The 26,636-nt window shown below is 41.7% G+C and overlaps 1 protein-coding gene across 2 annotated transcripts in view; it reads left to right on the forward strand.

The window, feature by feature from the left end:
- The window catches only part of chtf18 (CTF18, chromosome transmission fidelity factor 18 homolog (S. cerevisiae)), a 46,660-nt gene that overhangs the window by 14,623 nt on the left and 5,401 nt on the right, over nt 1-26,636 (forward strand). For both annotated transcript variants that reach the window (XM_032562061.1, XM_032562060.1), the window contains exons 15-21: nt 388-502; nt 597-821; nt 930-1,079; nt 4,436-4,566; nt 10,539-10,683; nt 10,778-10,873; nt 20,486-20,555. In XM_032562061.1, the coding sequence (XP_032417952.1) occupies nt 388-502; nt 597-821; nt 930-1,079; nt 4,436-4,566; nt 10,539-10,683; nt 10,778-10,873; nt 20,486-20,555 (932 nt within the window). The remainder of the gene's footprint in view (nt 1-387; nt 503-596; nt 822-929; nt 1,080-4,435; nt 4,567-10,538; nt 10,684-10,777; nt 10,874-20,485; nt 20,556-26,636) is intronic.

Consider the following 26,636-nt stretch of genomic DNA (forward strand, 5'->3'; position numbering starts at 1 on the left):
AGCAGCTAATTCAGGACAAAGTTGATCAACTATCAACATGTAAACAGAGAATGAAGCTTTCAGCAGAAATCCTCAGACCCGCTGGAACATTTGTCCTCTTGTTGTGTTAATCCTATATATTGAACCTTTATATTGCTTTACATATTATGCCAACACTATTACTATTCAGTGTTGGCCTTTGAACATGAAATGTTACATTTAGTAAACAATACCAGGCTTTCCCTGTGAAATGTTTTTTTTTTTTTCTTTCAATAGCTTTTAGCAATTGTAAAATGTTGAGTGCAAACAAGCAGTCAGGGAATAATTCTTTGGCTATAAATACAAAGGTCTTTAGAATGTTTTTTTACATTAACTGGTTGCTGAGAAAAGTTGGTTTGTGTTGACCAGAAAACATATTGGCAAAGGCTTTGAAGAGGCACCTGGTTCAGGAAGTGGCTTTCAGAGGTTTCAACACATTCTGCACCTCGCTTCATCAAGTGGACAATATGAAAAGATCTCTCAGGTAATAAACTCAATCAGCTTCACCAATGCTTTTTTTCTTTCTTTGCTCAATTTCTGCACAGATGACATTAAAGCAACTGCCCTCTTTTCTCCAGGGCCTCTACGATAACTATTTGTCAGTGAGAGTGCGGGACCCCAAACTGCAGAGCGTGTCTGAGGCTCTGGATTGGCTACTGTTTTCCGACAGGCTGAACCAAGTGATTCTGCATGGACAGAACTTCTCCTTGCTGAGATATCTGCCCTTCCTGTCTGTGACGTTTCACTTCCTGTTTGCCCACACGCATGTGCCTCGCATCAGCTATCCTCACAGCCAACAGGAGGTTACAGTCTTGTGCTTGAATATGAGAAGTTTGATGAAAAAAGAGAGGAGGTTAGTTTGGGTGTTTGTAACAGAAACTCTGAAGCATTCCTGTTGGTGTCCTCTGCAGGCCACCTCTCGCCTCCTCAGCAGCAGGAACGCTCTGTCCACCATGTTGGCCGACATCCCGGCAAGCATCAGATCCAGGATCGGCCAGCTCCACCTCACTCTGGATGTGCTGACGCTGCTTCTTGACATCATCTGTCCAAAACTACGACCTGTATGTTAAAAACATTTGTTGTAATCCTACTTGAAGTTGGAAAAAATATATATTTTTCAATATTTAAAATGTTAGGAACTTTTTTCACCTTTTAATCTGGCGTATATCCTGCACAGTTTAACCTAAAATGTTGCTGAGATTATTTTGGGTCCTTTCCAAACTTGAGTTTAGATAAAGCATCAAGAACATCCTTGTCTGAAAGTTAAACATTATTCCAGAGGTATTTCAGAAAATGTGGTCAAATTTTTAAAATCCTGAAATGTTTCCATTCATCCATTGCCTTCTGCTTGTCTGAGATTGGTTCACAGGGGAACGGGTCCGGGAGGGAACCCCAGACTTCCCTCAGGCGTTCCATTTGGACTTGCTCCTATGCTACTGTATATAGGCTACATTTATTGTAATGATAACACCTTTAAGGAGTGAGCACTGTTCTGCAAATTCCCAACTCGCTCAATGTGCTACTAGTCCTGGCAACACCAAGCTGACAGGATGAGGGGAGGCAGAGAACCGGGGACTTGTTGGATCAGGTTTGGAAGCCGCTGATAACTGCTTACACTTCTAGTTTGATTTAGCTTTGATTTTCAGATTTTGAGTTCAGATTTTCAATTCTATTTTAACTTTTATTAGTTCTAGTAATTTGTTTCTTAGTTTAGTTGGTTTTTGAACATTCTTAGTTTGTTTTTACTAGTGTCAGTTTAGCTCTAGTGTTCTTTTGCATATGGATTACATACCAGGGGAAAGCCTGAAAAAAAATAGTTGGTTGGGGGATGTTGTGGTGGCACTGGGTTAAGCACAACCCACATAAGGAGGCTTTCGTCTTCGATGTGGCCATCGCAGGTTTGATTCCCAGCCTGGTGACCTTTGCCTCAATTCTTCCCCCTTCTCTCATTACCCACTTTCTTGTCAATTCACTATCAAATAAAGGCCACTAGAGCCCAATAAAACCTTAAAAAAATAGTTGGCTGTGACAAAATCCTTGAAAACCATCACAGTATTTAGAAAATGTGTTAATTTAGGGCTAATGAACAACCACACATACCAGGCAAGGTATGAAAGAATAACATTAAAAAAATCAGTAAACCCAATAACAGCAGCTGGAAAGCAGGTCTTGGTGAGCTCACCAAGACCTTTTCAAGTGGACCTCATTTAAAGGTACTCAGTGTTTCGGCTGTTTCCCCATTATTCAATCCATTCATTTTCTGTACACTCTTTTCCCTTAGAGCAGTGGTTCTTAACCTTTTTTGAGGTACCGAGCCCATCAGTTTCATATGCGCATTCACCGAACCCTTCTTTAGTGATAAATAAAATATATTTTTTTTCCAAATTGAAGACATAGGTATGAACTCAGAGCAAGTTACAGTGTTACTTTATTCTGGCCCCCAAAAATATTTTGGCCCCATAAAAGAATTTCAGCCCCCATAATATTTTTTTTACTATTTTACTAATTTAAAAATAAATTAGGGGTTTTTTCAAAGAATGACAAATTTTTTAATAACTTTTTTTATTTTATTTTAAATTTAGATGAATCCACAAAATACTTTTTTGGGGCCAGAATAAAGTATTGCACAAATTACATACCTGCAAATCAGTGTGACTTCTGCTGTTGTTTTTGGGAGACCAGTTCAGAGAGGCGTGGCTTCACCTTGGCAAGTGCATCTTCAGAGCAAAGTCTGTTCATTTTCTTCTTTTTTTGCTTGACATATTTAGTATGGATTAAAATATTAAGAAAGAAACCATGTAACGTACAACTACGACAGCCGCTGATACTGCGCGCACTAAATTCCCCGCAGCACTGATTGGCCGAGCAATGTAACATGATCCTCTGCAGCAAGTGATGGCCAAGCGGGGCGTGTCATCACGACTTTACACAAGTGTGTCTTTACCTCCGCGGCAGAGGCTGCGCCGAACCCCTGAGACCGACTCATCAAACCCCTGGGGTTCGATCGAACCCAGGTTAAGAACCACTGCCTTAGAGGTTTTGGGAGGTGCTGGTGCCTATCTCCAGCAAACGTTCCGTCGCCAGTCTGTCGCAGGGCAAAACAGAAACAGACAGGACAAACAACCATGCACACACACACACACACACTCACACTCACTCACACCTAGGGATAATTTAGAAAGACCAATTAACCTAACAGTCATGTTTTTGGACTGTGGGAGGAAGCCAGAGAGAACATGCAAACTCCGTGCAGAAAGACCCCGGGCCGGGAATCGAACCCAGGACCTTCTTGCTGCAAGGCAGCAGTGCTACCTGTGCCACTGTGCAGCCCCATTATTCAATGTCACACATATTTTATTTTGTTCTACTGCAAGAAACTTTAACAGTGCAGTTAAATTCAAAGTAATCTCAATTCTAGTGCTTCCTCCCATGTTGCTAGATGTGAAAGGACTGTGCAGCAACATGGATGACTTTATTTGTGTTCTTGTCATCTGCTAGCATAATGCTACACTGCAAGAAAAAAACATGTGGAAACTAGACTTCATTCTTATGACACAAATGAAAACTAAACACATTTTCTCCATTAAAGCTGTAGTATGTAACAACAGACGCTGCTGACAGGGAAAAGCTGTAATGGTATCGGACAGCATGGAAGAAAGAATAAAGACAGGAGGACAAGCAGCGCCACATGAGTGTGATTGACGAGTGCCTGCTGGCTCTGACTGGTTGTTTCTAGTTGAAACTGGGAGAAGGCAGAGGAGCTCCATTTTTTCACAGATCATCTGTTTCATACCATACTGTCACAAAATAGTGACAGTTTCAACAAATATGTAAAAAAAAATATATACAACATTTTTTAAAGTTGCATAGTTTAATTCAGTTCCTTTTCAGTTGCTCTGTGAACACTCATTACACTTTGTTAGTTTTCCTTGTTTGTGCTTCACATCATAAAAACACAAGAATAAGAAGTCATAAAAGTAACATACAGTCAACATACCTGCTCACCTGCTGTTGACTGCATGTCAAACATTACATTTTAGAGAGGGCTATCGTCTAATCATCAATACACATGAAATATATTATTCTATGTTCCATTTATTATGGTTCAAAGCAACTCTAAACAGGTGTGGTTTTAGCCTTGATTTAAAGGCACTCAGTGTTTTGGTTGTTTTGTAGTTTTCTGGAAGTTTGTTCCAGATTTGTGGTGCATAGAAGTTGAATGCAGACAATACCCCAATCTTCTCAAAACTTTTTTTGTTTTTTAGCTTTGGTTGAATTGTGCAGGACATGGTCGCATTAAAAGTGGAAAAATGATTGATTATGTTTCAATTTAATACCACAAAAACCTGCCATTTCAACATGTTTTTCCTTTTTTGCACTAAACACCTGCTCAATGTGCAGCATTTGCTACTTTCAGGTGAATCCTCAGCTTTTTAGCAGCAGAGAGAAGGAACTGATGCGGGAGCTGATCAACACCATGCTGGCTTACAACCTCTCATACAGGCAGGACCGCACACCTGAGGGCCAGTACACTTTCATGTTGGAGCCGTGAGTACACACACACCCAAACAAACCTCCTGCTGCCCGCCACTCAGTGGGGAGGGAAACTTGCTGAGCAGATGTGTGAGCTATTGGGGTGTTGAAGGTCACTGCGCTAGTCCACACTGTGGTTTATCTGCATAACAGCTTAGAGAATAATCCCCTTATCACCTGGAGTGTGTGTGTGTGTGTGTGCACGCCAACACACGCACACACCCACACCTACAAGGTATTTAGTACCTTGTGGGGACAACGTTCCTGACACATATTATGTTGTGGGGACCCACTGTCCCCACAAGGGGAAATGCTGTTATAGGGTTAGGGTTTAGGTTTAGGACTAAGGTGTGAATTGAGTTTTGGTTAGAGTTAAGTATGTAATGGTAAGAGTTAGGGTTAGGCTGTAGAAACAAATGGAAGTCAATGAAAAGTCCCCACAAAGATAGCCTGACAAACGTGTGGGCGTGTGTGTGTGTGTGATTGTTGTTGTGTCAGAACAGGGTAGCAGACAGCAAACCCTCATTGCTGTTGTACAGTGGGATTGACTAAGAGTTGGACTCAGCTGACATATGGCGGAATTCAATGTTTCTGGAGCAGGAATGCGTTAGAACAGTACTAGATTTGGAGGCTGTATTCATGTTTGGGACTTTTATTCAGTTCCACGCCGTGTTTCAACAAATCCTGAGACTGTGTGAGGCTCACGGTTGGTCAGGCTGGGAGTCTCCAGGCATGCTGCGGTCGGCTGAAGAGCAGCTGGGCGTCCAGGACGGCTCCTTCCTGCAGGCTCGCTGTGACGAGGTGCTGGTCACCAATGACTGGTGCCTGCCCCTGGTGTTGGCTCTGCTACTGCTGCTCCTGGTCTACACCTTCCTGTACCTGCCCTCACTGGCACACCACAACACCACCCTGTGACTGGTGGAGAAGGGCGGTTTGGAAATGAGTGGTCGACATCAAAGGCAGCCTAAATGTTTGGCACAAGTGGAGATATGTCATTGGACTGCTCTGGTTTTAGATCTGGAGGAATCATCTTTTATATTAGATATCAATATAAGCCCAAATTTTTATATTGCCGCATCCCTAAAGAAAATGTAAGTAAAGTTTGTTCCTTTGCGTTTGGGAAAACTTTGGAATTTGCTAATATCATTTTCCAGGTCTAGATGAGTATGAACTGGAAGCTTTATTACTTCTAGTGTTTTTTTCTTTTTTTATGTGTTGTTCTGGCGGTGTGACATTCAGAATTATTGTCTTGAGTGCCAAGGTGAAGCCCAACAGATTTACTTCCACAAATGGAGCCTTAACTGCTTTTGCTATGAGAAAACCCAAAGCTGTGGGAAAAGGAAAGAAAGGTGGAGATAAGAGTAGAGGAGAGAAAGAAAGACAGAGTGAACACCAAGTTTGCTCCTACACTGTCAGAAAGAGAGAAAAAATGTTTTCTAAAGACCAAACATCTAGTAGTGTTGACATGGTTTTCATTTATTTATATCCATATTTTTATTTGATTTGCCACATAATGGCACAATGATTTTTTTTTTTTTTCTCCGAAGAGTTTTTGCGGCGCTAGTGGCTCGTATTTTTTCCACAGTAGGCAGACAGGAAGGAGGGCGAGGAGAGGGGGGAAGACATGCGGTAAAGGTCGTCGGGACCGGGAGTCGAACCCGCGACATCCGCGTCGAGGACTAAGGCCTCCAAACGTGGGGCGTGCTAACCCCCTGCGCCACCACAGCACGCCCCAATGGCACAATGATTTTAACAATTTATCCTTCAGTATTTTGGTTTTTACACGATTTGGAAAAGTCTGGAAATTACTTTTAAAATTGAATAATATATAAAAACTTTCTTGGTTTCTATTTCAATGGCATAGCATGACTGGCATTTTACTCATCTGTCAGAATGCAGCCTCACTCAAAAATCAAAAAAGGTAATTTCACCACTGTTTTTGCTTCTTTTGTTGTTCACAAAAATGAATAAAGGCACCAATGTTCACAAAGCAGGCCTGCTTTGTGAACATTGGTGCCTTTAGTCTGGATGTCGAATAAGCAGTAAAATGAGCCCCGCTTGTGTAATGATCTACCAGAGAACCTGACCCAGATAGCACAATATGAGTGAAACAACATTAAAACAATGTCAGGCAGAAACATTGAATGTACGTTGAAGCCTGATTTTGAAACAAAATTGAAAGTGGTCGGTGACTTACATATTTAATCAACATTAGGGTTTCAACCATAATTGACACTATATCAATGTTGATTCAACCATCAACAGAATGTGGATCTCCATCCACATTTGTGCTGATAAGGGTTAGGGTAATTAACCATTGTGTGCTATCTGGGGAGGGCCACACAAAATGTTGTTTTTACAGGGTTTCCGGGAGTAAAAGGTAGTAAATTAAATTAGCTCAAATTAAGGCCAGTAAAAGGTAACAAAAGGTGGTATGTTTTTCATCACCCCTTGAAAATATTCTGAATTTTTAATTGAAACTTACTTCTTGTGGAGAAGCAGATCCCTATTTTGTTGCACTCAGAGCTGTGGTTCTCTGGCACACTGTTCTCTGAACACCACAGCAACTAAAGTAAATTAAACAAGGTTGTAACTTTGAGTTGTAAATTGGTGGGGACAAATTGTGAGGAACAGTCAAGGGGCAGGGTTGGGATAGTGTACCCTAGAAGGCCTTTTTTGTGCCAAGAATGAGGCGAAAACCTAAATGTGAATGCCAGGCTGTGTTAACTCAGGATATACAATCTGAGGTTTGTCAGATTAATAGTACTTATTGAAAATAAAAACCTTTTAGAAGATATTAAACATACTAAGAGATGTAAAGATGTAGAAACATTACTTCTTTAATGAATCTGTATAACGTCTTTCACTTGGTGATGGAATTACAAAAAAATTAACTTTTTAGACATATTCTAATTTATGTAATTTATGGTATATTTGCTCAATGCTTGCTTCAGTTGAAAGCAGCAAAATTCACCTCCACCTCCCCACAAGATGCCACCGTGGGCAGTTGCTCATATTGCCCATATCAAAAACCGCCACTGCAAGTCACATCTGTGTCTCTCCTCGTCAAGAGTTTCAGTAGAAATTTTTGCGGTTGGTTGGGGCAGTTGGGTTGCAGACTGACCATCAATATATTCAATTCAAATTAAAAAATACTTTAATAATCCCAAAGGCAAATTAAATAATATATGTAGGCCTGTCACAATAACAAATTTTGCTGCGTGATTAATTGTCTCAAAAATGATAGCGATAAACGATAATATTGTTTGAAGACCTTTTTACACCGATTTAATGTAAATTAAACCTGGAAGAGTCCAACTCTCACCGGAAACGAGCCCGACTTACTGCTGGCAATGCGGACCAGACTCTGACACCGGTCATACAGGGACCTGACAGCCCTTATCAAAGGGCCCAGTACCCCATACTCCCAGAGAACCCCCCACATGGCTCCCCGAGGAACACGGTCAAACGCCTTCTCCAAGTCCACAAAACACATGTAAACCGATTGGGCGAACTCCCATGCACCCTCCAGGACCCTGCTGACAGTGTAGAGCTGGTCCAGTGTTCCACGACCTGGATGAAAACCACACTGCTCTTCCTGAATCCGAGATTTGACTATCCGATGGACCCTCCTCTCCAGGACCCCTGAATAGACCTTGCCAGGGAGGCTTAAAAGTGTGACCCCCCTATAATTGGAGCACACCCTCCGGTTCCCCTTTTTGAACAGTGGGGTCCCCACTGGGGTGGTGGGGGCCATCACCTCAGTCTGACAATCCAGGGGAACTGCTCCCGATGTCCATGCGATATTGCAGAGTCGCGTCAGCCAACACAACCCTACAACATCCAGAGCCTTAAGGAACTTCGGGTGGATCTCATCCACCCCGAGGAGCTTTTTAACCACCTCGGCGACCTCGTCCCCAAAGATTGGAGAGCCCAACCCAGAGGTGCCAGGCTCAGCTTCCTCAGTGAAAGGCATGTTGGTGGGGTTGTGGAGGTCTTCGAAGTATTCTGCCCACTGGCCCACAACGTCCTGAGTCGAGGTCAGCACCACACCATCCCCACTATAAACAATGTTGGTGCTGTACTGCTTTCCCCTCCTGAGACGCCAGATGGTGGACCAGAATCGCCTTGAAGCTGTGCGAAAGTCTTTCTCCATGACCTCTCCAAACTCCTCCCACGCTCAAGTTTTTGCCTCAGCAACCACTCGAGCCGCATGCCGCTTTGCTTGCCGGACAACCAACTATTTCTAGCCGGAACCTCACACATTAGCTCTGGCTCCTTCCCCACCAGACAGGTGACATTCCACGTCCCAAGAGCCAGCTTCTGCAACCGAGGATCGGGCCGCCAGGGCCCCCTCCCTTGGCCACCACCCATCTCACAATGCACCCGACCCCTTTGGCCCCTCTCATAGGTGGTGGGCCCATGGGAGGGGGGACCCATGTTTCCTCTTCGGGCTGAGCCCGACTGGGCACCATGGGAAAAAGCCCAGCCACCAGGCGCTCGCCATTGTGCCCCCCTCCAGGCCTGGCTCCAGAGTGGAGCCCCGGTGACCCGCGTCCGAGTGAGGGAACACCAAGTCCGATGTTTTTGATAATCATCGGGGTCTTCGGACTGCTCTTTGTCTGATGCCTCACCTAGGACCTGTCTGCCTTGGGTGACCCTACCAGGGGCATAAAGCCCCAGACAGCATAGCTCTTAGGATCATTGGGACACTCAAACCCCTCCACCACAATAAGGTGGCAGCCCAAGGAGAGGATGTGTCAGGTTTGAATGACCTAGAACATTGAAATACAGACACAAGAAAGAACAAGAGAGGATTAGTTTCTTTTATCTCGCGAGGAGAACAGACAGATATGCTTTAGTTACAATCTCCACCTATTCTGCAAGTACATTCTGCTTGATGTTTATTTTGAGATTATAAAATGATCATGTGAACACAGCGGTGGTTGATTAGCTAATTTAAACAGCCTCCTCCAATGATCTTTCAGAGGTGGTGTGTGGGTCACGTAGCGCTGCACATCGACATATTACATTTGTTTATTCAAACTTTTCAATGACCTGTGAAATATCATACCCTTGGACCTTGTTATCTAATTGTCCTAGTGTTGACAATTAGTAGCAAACTAATATTGTATTGAGAATAAAACTTCGGCTTGTGAAATTGGAATGCCATTGCATTTTACTTTGGATATTTTTTTTTTTTAAGAATATAGGTCTTATGGATTTAGGATAAATACTAAAAATAGTGCTTGCTGTTTTTAACGTGAGGTATTTTTCAAGATAAAGTTACAGTTACACCTTCAAGTACACCCCAGAAGGTCTCCCTCGCTGCCACACAGGTGTAAAACTGGCATGAGCATTAATGCTTATGTTGTGTTGAAAGGCAGCTCGGAAAAACATGTTATGACATGTTAACATTACTACTGCTGTGGCGGTAGGAGTTTGCCCTGCAATCAGTGCATCCCCAGTTTGATTTGTTTGTGTCCCTGGGCAATACACTTCTCCTTCCTTTCCTGCTGGTGTTGGTTAAAAGGGCAGCTGTAGCTACAATCCAGTAGCTTGCCATCATCAGTTTGTGAATGAACCCTTTGAGATTTCCATTGGAGATTGATCATTAGAATTTTGTTATTAACAATGGAATAAACATTTGTAATGGCTGAAAAACGTGTAGGGAACAGAGGGCACAGATACAGGAAGTGTAGAAGCCCCTACTGCATCAAATTGAGATAGGAATAATAGAAAGTTGGCCACTCTGAGGTAAAAAAATCAACAAAAAACAGCTTCCAGTCCAGGGTTGCACGGCTGACTCAATGCCAGCAAAAAACGGGTTGATAGAACCCTGTGATAAATAAGCCAATATCAACATTTTGTTAGATTTTTTGTTTTTCTATCAACTGCAGACAAGACCAGATCACTATTCAACATTAAGTTAGAGTAGTTTGTTTTCAGCTGCTTGCCATCACATGCTAAGTTTGTTGTGTGTGCAGGCGTGTGGAGGAGGTGGCGAGGTTTCCGGGCCTGCCGCCGCGTCGCCAGCTGACCTATCAGGCCAAACAGACCATCACTAGAGAAATGGAGCAGGAGAAGATGAGGAGAGCTGAGCAGATGATGCTGCAGAGGAACCCTGCTCCCGTGAGATGACCCCGCCCGTTTAGTCAGAACAAAGCTGAGTGTGTATGAAACTGTACTTATCATTTGTGATGTGCTGCATGTGTTTGTTGTGAAGAAAGAGGAAGAAAGAAAGAGTGCAGGTCCGAAACCGACCAGGAACCATCAGCAGAGGTTGGAGAACATTGTGAAACAGACAACAGTGGAGACCAGGGTGAGGTGCACAAAAAACCTTCTTTCCAGGCAATGTGTGCTTTATGTACCGACAGTTAAAGTTCAGAAAGCAAAATCCAGTTTATTTCTAAAGCACTTAAAAACAACTTGCTTAACGAAAGTTCTGTACAACAGTGAAGTGGATCAAACCAAGACACAAATAATAATAAAATGACAAAGAACAAAACAAAATAAAGCATTTGACAAAGAGTGTAGTAAATAAAACAGAAAGAAAAGAACCAACTCCCATTGTAGAAGCCTAAATTCAACTTTAGTTCATATAGACCTGTAGAATAAATTAGGTTTATATTTCTTATGATAATTTGTTTATTAGGATAAAAATGATTACTAGTTAAATCTCGTAATGCATACGAATTTGTTAATTAGACTATACTAAGGCCTTCTAGTAAATGTGCATGTCTAATTGCAGTTAAGGATTTGAGGGTGTGGATAGAGAGTCACTTGGGCAGTAGGAGTGGAGCCACACAGTTTTTTGACCTCTTTCGTCTCTTTTATTTTGTTCTTTATTCTGAAGTGGAAAAGTAACATTTGCATCGTTTGTATTTTTGAAGTAAACCGTTTAACTTTAAGAGGATCCAGTCTGTTTTTATTTTTTTGTCATTTCGACATCAAGTGGACAGAAGGGGAAATACGGAGAGTGTCAAGCTTATGGCTTCATTATTTAGGAATCTAAGTCAAAAAACTTGCTCTACGTGTGAACCATATCGACTTGGAACAACACAACTTACAAGGAATTGTTTCAGGAAAACAGCACGGAGGCTTTGGAAAAGGAGTACATTGGATAACGAGTGACAGCTGCAGCTGAAGTACTTGAGTTAAAAAAAAAAAGAAGGCAAGCTTTTGGTGGGTCTGTGGAATTACGAAGTGGAGTGGTATGTGCTGTTGACATTATTGTCCATAAGACGTAGAAGTTCAGCTTGTTATGGACGAACGAGAGAGTGAAAAACGGACGGTAAAAATGACTGGAAAGGCTGGAGAAGAAGCTAATCCAAGGTCTCAGGTCCACGCTAGTCCAGTTGTCAAGCTTGAAGAAGCCAATTGAGCAGTTAATGGAAAATGACTCAAATGTTGAAGAGTTTAAAAAGCTCAACTCTGGTCTGCAGAAAGTTATGGATGATGAAGAATCCATGAAAGATCAAAAAGACTGGTTCAGACAGAAGCTTGATGCTATGGATGACTTCTTTTGGCGCTGTAAAGGATGGATGAAAGAATGGCGCCGACCCGGCCGAGGAATGTGACAAACAGAAAACACCTGCAATAGTAGGCCTATGACATCAGGCCAGACAAGCTGACACAAAAGTAGTTCCTCATCACAATGTGGAAGCTCAGTTTCATTATCTTCATCAGTGAGATTAAAGACAGAATTAGAGCGGGCTGCTTTAAAGGCAAAGGCTGCTGCTTTAGAATAGAATAGAATAGAATAGAAGTACTTTATTCATCCCAGCAGGGAAATTACTTCGCAGTTACAGCATAGAGACAAGACACAATAACAACTACCACTGAGTAGTAGTTGTAGATAAAATAAAAATAAAATATAAAATGCTATAATTGTAAAATATAAAATGCTGTTAATATAAAAAGCAACTTAAGCAGTCCTTGCAAAGATTCAAAAAATGCAGATATGTATATGTAAATATATGTACAGCAAGTGTGCCACAGTGCAGTTGTGCAAAATTGGACTAATTAGTGCAGAACAATGATTTAGCTTTTATTGTACAGTGAGATGGCCTGTGGCAGGAAGGATTTCCTGTATCTGTCTCTATGACAGCGGAGCTGGAGCAGCCTATGTGAGAAGGTGCTCCGCTGTCTGTCCACTATGTGGTGGAGAGGGTACTGTTTATTGTCCATAATAGACAGAACCTTCTTCAGTGTCTTCCTCTCCACCACAGTTTCCAGGGACTCCAGCCTTAGTCCCAGTACAGAGCCAGCTTTCCTGATGATTTTGTCCAGTCTATTAGAGTCGCTGGCTCTGATGCTGCTTCCCCAACACACAGCAGCAAAGAAGATGGCACCGGCAACAACACTGTGATAAAAGGTCTCCAACATCTTGCTGCACACATTGAAGGATCTCAGCTTCCTTAAAAAATAGAGTCTGCTCATCCCCTTCTTGCACACAGCGTCAGTGTTAGATGCCCAGTCCAGTCTGTTGCCGATTACAACTCCCAGGTATTTGTAATCCTCCACCTCCTCCACCACTTCCCCTTTGATCTTCAGTGGCCGTGAAGGTATCTTCTTCTTTCTGAAGTCAATCACCATCTCTCTGGTCTTACTAATGTTGAGCCTCAGGTGATTCTGCTCAGACCACTCCACAAAGCTGTCCACCAGTGTCCTGTACTCCCCCTCCCCTCCATCCCCTATACACCCGACAACCGCTGAGTCATCAGAAAACTTCTGTAGGTGACACGACTCAGAGTTGTACTGGAAATCAGTGGTGTACAGGGTGAAGAGAAAGGGAGAAAGCACAGTTCCCTGTGGAGCTCCTACGTCACTGACCACCACACCAGACAGGACACTGCCCAGACGGACAAACTGTGGCCTGCCTGTCAAGTAGTCAGTAACCCAGGAGATCACTGAGTCATTGACACCCATCCTCCGCAGCTTCTCACCCAGTAGCAGAGGCTGGATGGTGTTGAAGGCACTGGAGAAATCAAAGAATGTGATTCTCACAGTGTCTCCTCCACCATCCAGGACCTCCTCCACCTTTACAGAAAAAACTAGAAAAAGAAGAAGCAGAGTGGCATGTAGAGCAAAATTTCAAGAAGATTCAACTAGGGGCTGAAGAAAAACAACAAGAAGCAGAGTTTAAAGCTCAGCAAAAGATTTTAGAAGCTACTTTAAAGGCAATCAAAGAAATGCACGCAATGCTAACAGCGTTAGCAGAATCCAGTGCTAAAATGGAGATTTTGCAGAAATATGAAAATGCTCAAGAAGACAACAGCGTTTTTCAAGCTGATCAAAAAGACAGTAAAGAAGGTATAAAACCTACATTGCTGCTACCGTCACAGAACACATTAAAACCAGCTAGCTTTAAACACACTGCTCCAGCGGCATCTGTTCACATGGCTACATCTGCAAAAGAAGTTGAACCTAGAGATCATAATGCGCCAGTGCTAGACAGGCTTGGCCAAGCTATTTCACAACAAGCCCATGTCACAGAGTACCTGGTGAAGAACCATAAGGCATTATTTCTTCCAGCTCTCACCATACCAATATTTAATGGAGAGTCGTTGGAATGCAGATCTTTTATTGAAGCCATCGAACATGGAATCGAGAGTCATACCGGTAACGATCGTGATCGACTTCAGTTTTTGCTACAAAACACAAGTAGACAACCACATGATTTGGTTAAGAGCTGCATTCATATGGAATCTTCAGCATGATATACTACAGCTAAACAGATGTTAAAGGAGTTCTTTGGAGATGACTTCAAGATCTCAGAAGCCTACATTAAAGAGACTGTTTATTGGCCAGCAATTAAACCAGAAGATGGAGTTGCTCTTCAGTCTTTTGCACTTTTCTTCACTGGCTGCTTGAACTCAATGATGCTATTAGATATTAGCTATCTAATAGATAATACTAGCTATCATTAGCTATCTAATAGCTAATACTAGCTATTAGCTATTACTAGCTATAGCTAATACTAGCTATTAGATAGCTAATATCTTCAGAAGACTTGGGCAACACAGCTAATATAAAGTCTTTGGCAAATAAACTGCCATACAAGCTCAAAGAATCGTGGAGAAAATCTGCCTGTGACCTGCAAGAAAGGACTAAGAAAAGAGCCAAATTTAAGGACTTTAACTTTTTCTTCCAGCAGGTTAAGTACCTTTTACACCCACTCTATGGAAACTTAAAGGACACTACCATAACCACGAAAGAACCTACTAAACTAAAACAATACTTGGAATCATTCAAACCAAAGAAGGTGTTTACCACAATTGTTGTACTTCAAAAGACAGAAGATAACAAACAAGAATCTTCAAAAACGCCATCTACAACAGCAGAGACTACCACCAGACCTTGTGTTTATTGTGGTGGAGAGCTCCACAGCCTCACAGTTTGCAAAAAATTCTAGAGCAAGCCACATAAGGACAAAATTGAATTCTTGAAGAGCAAAGGTTTGTGTTTTGCACGTTTGAAGCAAGGACATATGAGTAGCAGTTGCAAACAGAAATTTCAGTGTCAAGAATGCTCAAGATGTCACCCCACATCTTTACATATTACAACCAAAGGCACTAAAGAAGAACCAGTAAAGTAAGGTTGTGAATCTGCAATGTCAATCTGTAACAACTGTTTTTGTACAAACAGCTGAAACCTGTGGTGTCACTGGGGCCAGTAGGAATGATTGTGTCCTGTTGATCATTCTGGTGTGTGTTAAGGCACAAAAGAGGACCAAGACAATGACATCTTACACATTTTTGGATCGAGGTAGCTCGGCTTCCTTTGCTACAGAGTCACTGATTAATCAGTTGAACATGGATGGGCTCAACATCAACATTTCGTTGCGAACTATGGGAAATGAATCAGTTGTGAATACACGCATTATGACTGGTCTGGAGATCAGCAGCTTGGACACCAATCAATTTGTGGAACTTTCTGAGATTTATTCACAGAAAGAGATTCCTGTAACTAAGGACAATATTCCCCGTCAAGAGGATATTGATGGTTGGCCCCACCTCAAGGAAGTGAAAATCCCCACTGTCCAAGCAGAGGTTGGATTGCTTATCAGAGCAATTGTTCCTAAAGTTTTGGAACCATTGCAAGTGGTTAACAGTGTGGACAACGGATCATATGCAGTAAAGACAATCTTTTACTGCAGGGTTAGGGTTAGGGTTTTGCTTAGAGACAAAATGGACATGATGAGTGACACATTGACAGGAATTGCTGCAAACCGGATCTCAGTGGCTAATCTAGAGGAACTCTGGCAACTGCAGTTCAAGCTTTCAACAGATTTTGCAGATGAGTTTGCTCAGGAGACGGTCAAAACAGTTCAGAAACATTTTTACATAGACAAGTAAAGTCAGTTTCTGATGAACATACAGCCATCACGCTATGCGCCGAGTTAAGAACCATGTTGAAAAAAGGAGGATTTCGACTGACCAAACGGTCAAGTAACAGCAGTAACAGCAATTCCAGAAGAGGAGAATTCACAAGGATTAAAAATCTGGACTTAGATGAAGACCATCTGCCGATGGAAAGGACATTGGGCATCCAGTGGTGCACTGAATCAGATCAGTTCAGGTTCAAGATCAACCCCAAAGATCGACCACAGACTAGGAAAGGTCTGCTTTCCTTGGTCAGCTCCATCTTTGACCCCTTGGGATTTCTTGCTCCTGTAATACTTCCAGCAAAAAGAATTTATGTCGGCAGAAGTATAGCGGGGATGAAGATCTGCAAGACAATGTTGCAAAAATCTGGAAAAGTTGGATTTCAAGTCTGTCTCTGCTCGAGAAGTTTGGAATCAGTCGATGTGTCAAGTCAAAGCAGTTTGGTATGCCAGGCTACGCACAGCTTCATCACTTTCTTCGAGTGAAGATGCCTATGGAACAGCAAGTTACCTGCTGCTGTGCTCTGAAACTGGTGAAGCTCAGTGCACATTGATCATGGCCAAGACAAGGGTTGCACTTTTAAAGTCACCATCCATCCCAAGAATGGAATTGATGGCAGCCACAAAGATGGACACACTGCTAAGAAAAGAGCTGGAGCTCGCTGAATCGATCTATTGGACTGACAGCACGGCTGTGCTAAAGTACCTCAAGACCAGATTTAAGACTTTTGTCTCCAATAGGGTCTCAGCCATCCTGGAACACTCTGAGACATCACAGTGGAGATGCATCAAAACTAATCTGAATTCCACGCAATTCTGTCTATGTTAAACCATGAGTGTATTTCATTGACTTATTAGGAGTTTATTTCACTGTTTGTATTTAAATGAAGCTATGCATAAGAGGCAGTTGGCTAGCATAAAGATTTATTTCTGACTGGTGTTTAGCATATACCTCATTTGTTATTGTGTGGCTGATTCTATGCTCTGCGTATGGAATGATAATGTTAATGCAGGGGTGGTGAACCAGTTCAGCAATAAGAGCCAAATAAAGCTCATGATCTCACAGTAAAGAGCCACACAATAATTTCAAGATTAGCTTTATATCACATTACCTGCTGAAACAGTTTTCTTCTTAGTCCATAAGGCCTTAGTGAGACACCTGACAGTTCAGTGTTTTGTTTTTTTACAAGTGTCTTTAGATTTGGTTTGTACTCAGTTATAGCTACTCAAAGCAACTCCTTCACATGTGTGTCAGTGAAAAGTCATTCATGGACAAACATAAAACTGTTGAGCTTTGTCTGCCAAATTTGTGGATGTGGTGTCTCATGCAGGACATTTTTGAAACATGTAGGACAATTTACTCGCATGGCTCAGATCTATTTGAGAGTATTGTGGTAACATCTACCATTTGCATATTTTACACTGTACTTTAAACATGATTTTGTAACACCCCAAAATTGTCACTGGCCCCATTTTAGCCCTCTTTTAAAACTTCCTGGAGACACCCCTGCTCAATAGTCTTAAGGAGGCATTTACTAAATTTCCCCCTTTAAGGGGTCAATAAAGTATTATGATTATTATTATTAATATAAACACATCTTCAAGCATTAATACAAATTAAACCTCACTCAAATATTATTGATTAAAACTATCACACGAGTCTCTGTTTCTGTCCGATTTTTCTCACTTTGGTTCTGTTTTTTATTTATTTATTTATTTTGCCTTTAAAAAAATCACTCCATATCTGAAATTCATGAACCTTCCACTCTGCGCGTCACCGCGATGCGCACACTATTGATTGTGTTAATGTGATCAGAAGTGGTTTGTTTTTCTCCTTAGCGACACCACAGCCTGCTGAGCAAACTCTGACTTGCTTCTATCTCATTATTTCTGTAGCAGCAGCAGCAGCTCACTCTGCTTCACTCCCACCTCTGCTTCACAATCCTCTGAGCTTGGATGTGGTGCACCGATCTGAAATTATGCAGGTGACAGAAATACCGTTGAGGAAAGCTGCTACCATGGAAATAGATTTTATTCTTAAATGATTCAGCTTCCATCTATCACCTAAAGTCTCTCCTGTTAGACTGACAACTACTGGAGACTTGTAGCGCCAGCTTAACAAAATTTCATGTGCTGCATGCTGCATGGTCGCCACCCCTGTGTTAATGTGCCCTTGTTGTAAAGCTGCATGCTTTGTGTTAATTCATAATTAACCAACTTCAAGTTTAGTTAGTTAACCAGACTGAGCCAATATGCCAACTGATTTAACTCTACAGTGTATTTAAGTACAGCTTCACTGTACTTTTATGTTTATGTTGTAACTTTGGTTATAATTAATTAGTATTATTCTGCTTTCTTACAGAAACCACACACACATACTGTCATATATGAAAGTATGTGGTTTCACCAAGGCCACCTTTTCATTCTGGCAACTTTTCAGTATGAAGAGTGAACTTTGATTTAGACTCCTCTTTCTTTGTTCTACCTTCATCTGAATATTTAGAAGTGTTCTGATCAGGCACTCTGAAGCAATTGCTGCCAACTCAGATTCACAAACCCTTCTCAACACTGAAGCTGGTCAGAGAAGAACGAACGAACAGAACCATTTCCGTATTCATCAACCAGAACCAGAGTAGTTGTCCGGGGGCATTATTACCCCCTATTATTATTAACATTTAAAATACAGTTTTTATTTTTGATTTTCTAAAAGAGTTTTAATCTGATCAGATTTTGGTGGCTGTTTGCTGACCTTTTGTTTTAAATAGAAATACACAATTACTGCTCAAAAAACGAAATATTTGGAAAAGTAGACTGAAACCTAAGGCTTGTACTAATGATAGTAGGAGCTCGGTGAATTCCAGCATGGAACTGTGATAGGATGCCACCTGTGCAACAAATCCACAGGTGAAATTTCCTCGATCTTAAATATTCCACACAGTCAACTGTCAGCTGTATTATAAGAAAATGGAAGTGCTTGGCTGAAACAAGCACTTCCATTGCAACAAATGGAACTAATAGAATAGAATAGAATAGAGAATAGATAGCATTTATTGTCATTGAACAGAATTCAACGAAATTTCCATTGCAGCTCCCGTGCAAAAGGTCAAATATATACAGTATAAATAAGCAAACACACAATAATAATAATAACAATATATACAACTAAAAGCCACGAAGTACACTACAGACCTCGTAACTTCATGACGCCTTCAGATTAGCTCAAGAACAGTGCGCAGAGAGCTTCATGGAATGGGCTTCCATGGTGGACCAGCTGCATTCAATGCAAAGCTTCGGATGCAGTGGTGTAAAGCACGCTGCTGCTGGACTCTAAAGCAGTGCAGGTGCGTTCTCTGGAGTGATGAATTGCGCTTCTCCATCTGGCAATCTGATGGGCGAGTCTAGGTTTGGCAGGTTGCCAGGAGAACGGTATTAGTCTGACTGCATTGTACCAAGTGTAAAGTTTGGTGGAGGGGGGATTATGGTGTGGGGTTGTTTTTCAGGAGCCGGGCTTGGAAGAATGGTCAAAAATCTCCATAAACACACTCTTAAACCTTGCAGACAGCCTTCCCAGAAGAGTTGAAGCTGCTCTAGCTGCAAAGGTGGACCAGCGTCATATTGAACCCTATAGCTTAGGGATGGGATGTCACTTAAGCTCATATGAGTCATGGCAGGCGAGTGAATACTTTTGGCAAGTGTATGTTCATTTCTGTGCACTTCATACTTCTGCATGAATTACTGGATTAATGCGGCATGGTATAGAGGCAATCAGCCTGTGGTTCTGCTGAGGTTCAGGAAGTCCAGGTTGTTTTGATAGCTGCCTTCAGGTCATGTGACTTGTTGGCTCTGGTGTATCTCATCTTCCTCTTGGTAACACTCTGGAAACTCTGCAAGACATTCAGGTCAGGTCAGTTTGCTGGACAATCGAGAACAGGAGCTCCAAGGTCATTTACTTCAGGCTGGTCCAGAGTTCTGCTGGGAAATGAAATCAGCATCTCCGTAAAAGCATAAAGTTCTTTAGAATGTCCGGTACACGACTACTTACCATTTACTTCAAAAGATCCAGTGGACCAGTGGTACATTTTGAATTGTTACTATCAGTATAAAATTGGCAAAATTAACACGTAGGAGAATCTGTTTAACATTTCCTATAGATGATCCTGATTTGATTTAGAGCCAGTAGGTGATCCAGATGCAGCTAGAAAAGTCAAACGTCCCTTTACCACACCGACCCATCAGAAGCCAGCTTCAGCATTGAACATGCTGATGATAAAACTCAATAGCAACGCAGAACTGCACTACTTCACCTTTAGGATGTACAGAGCTCAACAGCTGGACTGGAAACCACAGCCTGTAATTTTCTCGGTTGAGTAATGACATAGTTGAGCCTCTAGAGGGCAGAAATGAGGATAACGAGGAGCCCCTGGGAATGCGGCCCCTGATGGTGAAATTAGGCTAATAAAAAAGATGCCGTGTGTTCCCTGACTCTGACCTGTTTTACTTTCTTCTCACCCAGCTTTAACTCCTCCCTCACCCTCTGTTTTGCAGCCAGAGGTGGATTTCTTCGGTCGAGCCGTCGGCCCCAGACCTCAGAGGCCCCTGCTGTCCTCAGATTCAGGTACTGTGTGTGCAAAGTCACATCATCACAACTTCACTCAAACCACAGCTGATAAAGTGTGTGATGGTTCTAATTGTGGTATGCTGTAAACTCACCAAAGAAATGACATTAAAAGTACATTTAGCCTCTCAAAGGGCTTCAGATCCATTTTACAAATATAGACATCCAAAGATAACTTAATTTATTAAATAAATTAGATTACAGAGTACTCTTTGCTGCTGTATTATCAGAATGGCTGCAGAATCCTATTGAAAATATGATGAGAAATAATGACAGCGGTTAACACATTTCTGTGCTAAATAGCTTAGTTTGAGTAATATTGAGGAGACTTTCTGTGCAGTTATTGAACCACTCAGTTTTGTTAGTGCTGTCTCTGGCCCAGGTTCTGCACTGAGTGGTTCTGGCACTTAAAGCTTCTAACTGAAACCCTGAAAACAGTCGATCAACAGGGTGATTATGCTGGAACAGCACAGCTCCTAATCCTGAGTGTCCTGCTGCCTTGGCTGATCACTACATTTTATCTGCTGGTGTCCTTCAAAGACACAGTTAACCTTGGATTTTCATCATTGTTCCCTGACTTTTTTTTTTTTTTTTTATACTTTATTTTTGATCGGATTTTTATACATGGCAAAATACAACCACAACACAAAAAGGAGAGGAAATAATAGTAATAATAAAATAAAATAAAAAAATCACAACAAGTACAATGAACAGCATACAGAACTGAAAGGTCACCAAGGGAGGGGGACAGCAATACAACACACACAAAAAAATGTAATTACAGACAGATTTTAGGTGAACAGGTTACAATGTATGTAGAGATCCATGAAGAGTCAAACAGGTGAGAGTTTATTTGCATAGTTACCAAGTCCTGCGAAACTGTACAGCACCAAACCTCAATTACCACCCTGAATAATTAATTAATGATACTCAACTTGCTTTAGCATTCCTATAAATTAACCATTTCAACCAATATTTTTGAATTTTGTTTTCCTGGAGTCTTATGGAGAAGGTAAGCATTTCCATTTCACGTATTTCTTCTACTGTGGCTGACCAGTCACACAATGTCAGTGGGCTTCCACTAAGCCACTTTCTTGTGATTGATTTCTTTCCTGCTATCAGTAGTATTTTCAAAAGGTACTTATCTTGAGAGTTGAGTTCAGTTGGTAAATTACTTAAATATATAATTTTAATATTGTGCTCTATTTCAAAACCAAGAATTACTCTGATCTCTTTGGCTACCTTTAGCCAATAGGAACAAATCAATGGGCAGTCCCAGAAAATATGAAAGTGGTCAGCCATCATATTGTTACATCGTCTCCAACAAAACCCAGATTCAGCTTTGCCGGTCTGAGAAAATGTTCTTTTGGGGGTTATAAAAAACCTAACAATATTCTTCCATGAAAATTCCCTCCAGTGTCCTGAGCTGGTGGTGGTGGAGTTCGTTTGGCAAATGTTTAGCCACTCATCCTCCGTCAGCGTTATTTTAGCCTCCTTTTCCCATGTATTTTTAATATATAATGTAGATGTTTTTTTTATTATTTTCTAAGCACTCATATAGTCTGGACAGCCTCTTCTTATAACATTTACCTTTATAAGCATCAATAAAGATATTAATGAGGTCCTGATCATTTTTTTCCAATATTTTAATATTTTTATTAAAGTGGTGCCTGAGCTGCAGGTATCTGAAAAAGTCTCGTTTGTCAAGGTCAAATTTTTCCTGCAGTTGTTGGAAACTTTCCAGATCAGTTCCAGAAGAAATCACGCAGTATGATGTCATGCCTTTTCTGGTTAGTTGATTGAATTTTGAGTCAAATTGTGCTGGTACAAAATCCCTATCATGTTCAATCCATCTTAATAACCTAGTTTTCCTCTCTAAAAGTGGGTTTCGGAACTCTCTAAACCAGATGTTGAGAGGGACTTTTGTGGAAACACTCAACTCATCTGCATATATAGTCTTGAGGTGTTTATCCCCCAGCAGAGCTTGCAGGGGAATGTCAATTTGACTTAATTCTAGTTCTTTCCATTTTGCTTCATAACCCTCTTCACACCAGTAAACCGCAAATTGCAGTTGTGCTGCTCTGTAATAATTTTCCAAACATGGGAGTGACATTCCTCCTTCATCTCTTGGTAATTGTAATGTTTTATAGCGTACCCTTGGTTTCTTATTCTGCCATATAAACCTGGAGATGATCCGGTTCCACTCGTTAAATTGCTTGGTAGGAATTTCTATTGATAAAGATTGAAAAAGGAACAACAGTTGAGGTAAAATTATCATTTTTATGATTTCTATTCGGTTGTACAAATCAAGCGTCAGGGAAGCCCATTTGTTCAGGTTATTTTTAACTTTATTAGTTATAGTACCATAATTTGCTTTGTATATTTTGATTAAATTTTTAGTAATGTTAACACCTAAATATTTCATGGTTCTTGTTTTCCAATTAAATTTGAACCGATTACTTATATCCTCTCTGGGTGAGTAGTTAAAGCACAGGGTCTGAGTTTTTCCAATGTTTAATTTATAACCTGAATAAAGTCCAAATTGGTAGAGGCAGGACATGAGGTTAGGTAGACTGGCATCTGGGTCAGATAGGGTCACCAGGACATCGTCGGCGTATAGACATGATTTGTATTCTTTTCCCTTAAATATGATTCCCTTAATTTCTGGGTCGTCCCTAATTTTTTGGGCAAGTGGCTCTATAAAAAGTGCGAAGAGAATTGGGCTCAGAGGACATCCTTGCCGACATCCTCGTTTCAGAGGAATTGTGCCTGAAAGGCCTCTATTTATTTTGATCCGGGCTACTGGCGAACTGTATATTGATTTTAAACAATTTATGATTGTATTATTAAAGCCAAACCTCTGCAGAACCAGATATAAGTATTCCCATCGTACAGAGTCAAAGGCTTTTTCAGCATTGAAACTGATTGCTAAAGATTTCAAATTATTTCTGCTCATGATGTCGAATAAGTGTAACGCTCGCCTCACATTATCCTGTGTACGTCTATTTTTGATAAATCCTGTCTGGTCTGTATCAATCAATTCAGGGATAATGTTTTCTAGTCTACTGACAATTATTGAAGTAAATATTTTATAATCAATGTTCAAGACCGAAATGGGCCGGTATGAGCTACACTCACTTTTATCCTTTCCTGGTTTTGGTATAACGGATATTATCGCTTGTTTCCAGGATGGTGGAGTCTCCCCTCCTTTAAGCACGTGATTAAAACATTTTAACAGCAAAGGTGTTATAGATCTCCTAAAGATTTTATACCATTCAGCTGGTAATCCGTCTCCTCCTGGTGACTTACTTGCTTTCAATTTTGAGATGGCTTTATCGACCTCTGCTGGTGTCATATCTTCAGATATCCACTTATTTTGCTCAATGCCAATTGAGGGGAGATCCAAAGAATCTAGAAACTGTTTTACTGAGGGAAACTCAGTTAATTCAGGTTGACTATATAAGTTCCTGTAGTATATTTCAAATGATTTATGTATTTCGTCTGGGGAGAAACACATCTGGTTGGAAATGGGGTTTTTAATTTTAAGGATGGATCTGTCTAGTTCAGGGGTCGGCAACCAATGGCTCCGGAGCCACGTGTGGCTCTTTCATCCTTCTGTTGTGGCTCCCAGTGACTTTGGGAAATAGAATATTTTATTAAAATTAAATCATTAAAAAATTATAAATTAAAATCCATCCATCCATCTTCTTCCGCTTATCCGGAGTCGGGTTGCGGGGGTAGCAGCTTCAGAAGGGAGGCCCAGACTTCCCTCTCCCCGGCCACTTCTCCAGCTCTTCCGGGGGAATCCCGAGGCGTTCCCAGGCCAGCCGAGAGACATGGTCCCTCCAGCGTGTCCTGGGTCTTCCCCGGGGCCTCCTCCCGGTGGGACGTGCCCAGAACACCTCACCAGGGAGGCGTCCAGGAGGCATCCTGACCAGATGCCCGAGCCACCTCAACTGGCTCCTCTCGATGTGAAGGAGCAGCAGCTCTACTCTGAGTCCCTCCCGAATGACTGAGCTTCTCACCCTATCTCTAAGGGAGAGCCCAGCCACCCTACGGAGAAAACCCATTTCGGCCGCTTGTATCCGCAATCTCGTTCTTTCGGTCATGACCCAAAGCTCATGACCATAGATGAGGGTGAGAACATAGATCGACCGGTAAATCGAGAGCTTCGCTTTTTGGCTCAGCTCTCTCTTCACCACGACGGACTGGTACAGCGCCCGCTTGACGGCAGACGCTGCGCCAATCCGCCTGTCAATCTCCCGCTCCCTTCTTCCCCCATTCGTGAACAAGATCCCGAGATACTTGAACTCCTCCACTTGGGGCAGGACACCACCCCTGACCAGGAGACCATCTTAGCCTTAACAGACATAAACATGCAGTAAAAAATAAATCGATTTTCAATCAGTGTTTTGCACCAAACAGTTAATAATAATAAACACGTTTTCACTGAGGCTCTGTAGGAACCATATGAATGAAATAAGTAATTATTGATATGACAGGAGCAGGCGGCTTTGACACTTAGGTGTGTCGACGTGGGAGTGACGTCACCAGGTATGAATGGGAAGGATACTGGCTTTGTGTGTATTAGGAAGCGGTGAGCGGGGCGGTCAGTCCTTGCAAAGTTTGGAGCCTGATCATCAAAATGGAATAAATCGATAATTGTGACAGAACAAAGAAGAGGTTTGGAGTTGATTGATACACGGACAGATGAGATTCCCCGAGTTAACCCAGTGCGGCCCTTTATCATCATTAGTTTGTCGTGTTTTTAATAATAAAAACTTGTTAATAGTAAAAACTGTTTGGTGCAAAACACTGATTGAGAATCGATTTATTTTTTACTGCATGTTTATGTCTGTTAAGGCTAAGATGGAGCGGCACTGAAAGCAGCTCTTTAAACCATTCAGACTACGAACACAACAGAGACACAATCAAAACTGTCAGATGATTTATGACCCGCGATAATAACTCTAGTGTTATAGTAATAAGTCTAGTGTTCCCTTCACCAAAACGAAACGGCCTTCTTTGTCTGTAATTTGTTTGGATACCTGGAAGTCCACATTATTTGCAATTAATATTGCCACGCCCCTAGTGTTTCCATTTGAGTGGGAGGAATAAAATGTCTTTTTAAACCCCATTTTTTTTAATGTTTCATGATTCTGTTTCGTTAAATGGGTTTCTTGCCAGAAGATAATTTGTTGCTGTTCTCTCTTCATCTTAGCTATGAGCTTTCCTCTTTTAATTGGATTCTGTAACCCGTGCACATTAATAGTTATAAATTTATATTGCTGTTGGAGCATAAATCTTTAAGTGGATAAATCCCTCTAACTTACACATCCAAGGTGACCTTAACAATAAAACATTTGTAAAAATCAAAAACAAGGAACCTGAAACTTGAAAACACACTAAAGGAACGACTTCCAAAACAAAATGACTCATTAAGGAGTCCTGGGTGGAGAGAAAAATCCCCATGAGACTCTCTCCATGGGGGGTCTCTCCGGTGCAAACTGACATAGCTCGGTATGAGTTTAACTCAGTGCACAATCAGAGCCTTCAAACCGGCTCCCAAAACTACGGTCATGTGTTATCTATTATTTTATTTTTTTATCAGTAACGTATTTCTAGTTAACATTAGCGAAGATTGAATGAAAGGATATTATAATGATGTCTGACAGTGTCTCAGTTCTCAGTCCACGCGCTGGATCAGATTACTGATTGCTTATCTTACCGCATGGGTTTTACCGAGCGGCGCTTAACTGTTTTAGTTAAGCGCCCGAAAAAACTAATCCGCTGAGTTTTTTCCGTGCTCTCTCTCCGTGTGCATCGGAGCTCCGTCGTTTGGCCTCCACCATCACCCATGACAGTCTGTCCAGTTTCTCCATCAGCGCTGCCGTGGGAGAACCATCGTTGCTATTGCAGTCGGGAGCGAGACCCCTCTTCTGCAGGTCCTTCATGGCGTCCGCCGCGCTGCTATACGTGACCGGGCCACCGTCAAAAATCACTCGGAGCTTCGCTGGCTGCGGGGTTTGGAAACGGAGACCTTTTTCTTTCAGAAGTTTTCTAATAGGGGCGTAAGTTTTC

Source organism: Xiphophorus hellerii, chromosome 5 (genome assembly GCF_003331165.1).
Source record: "Xiphophorus hellerii strain 12219 chromosome 5, Xiphophorus_hellerii-4.1, whole genome shotgun sequence".
Classification (NCBI taxonomy): Eukaryota; Metazoa; Chordata; class Actinopteri; order Cyprinodontiformes; family Poeciliidae; genus Xiphophorus; species Xiphophorus hellerii.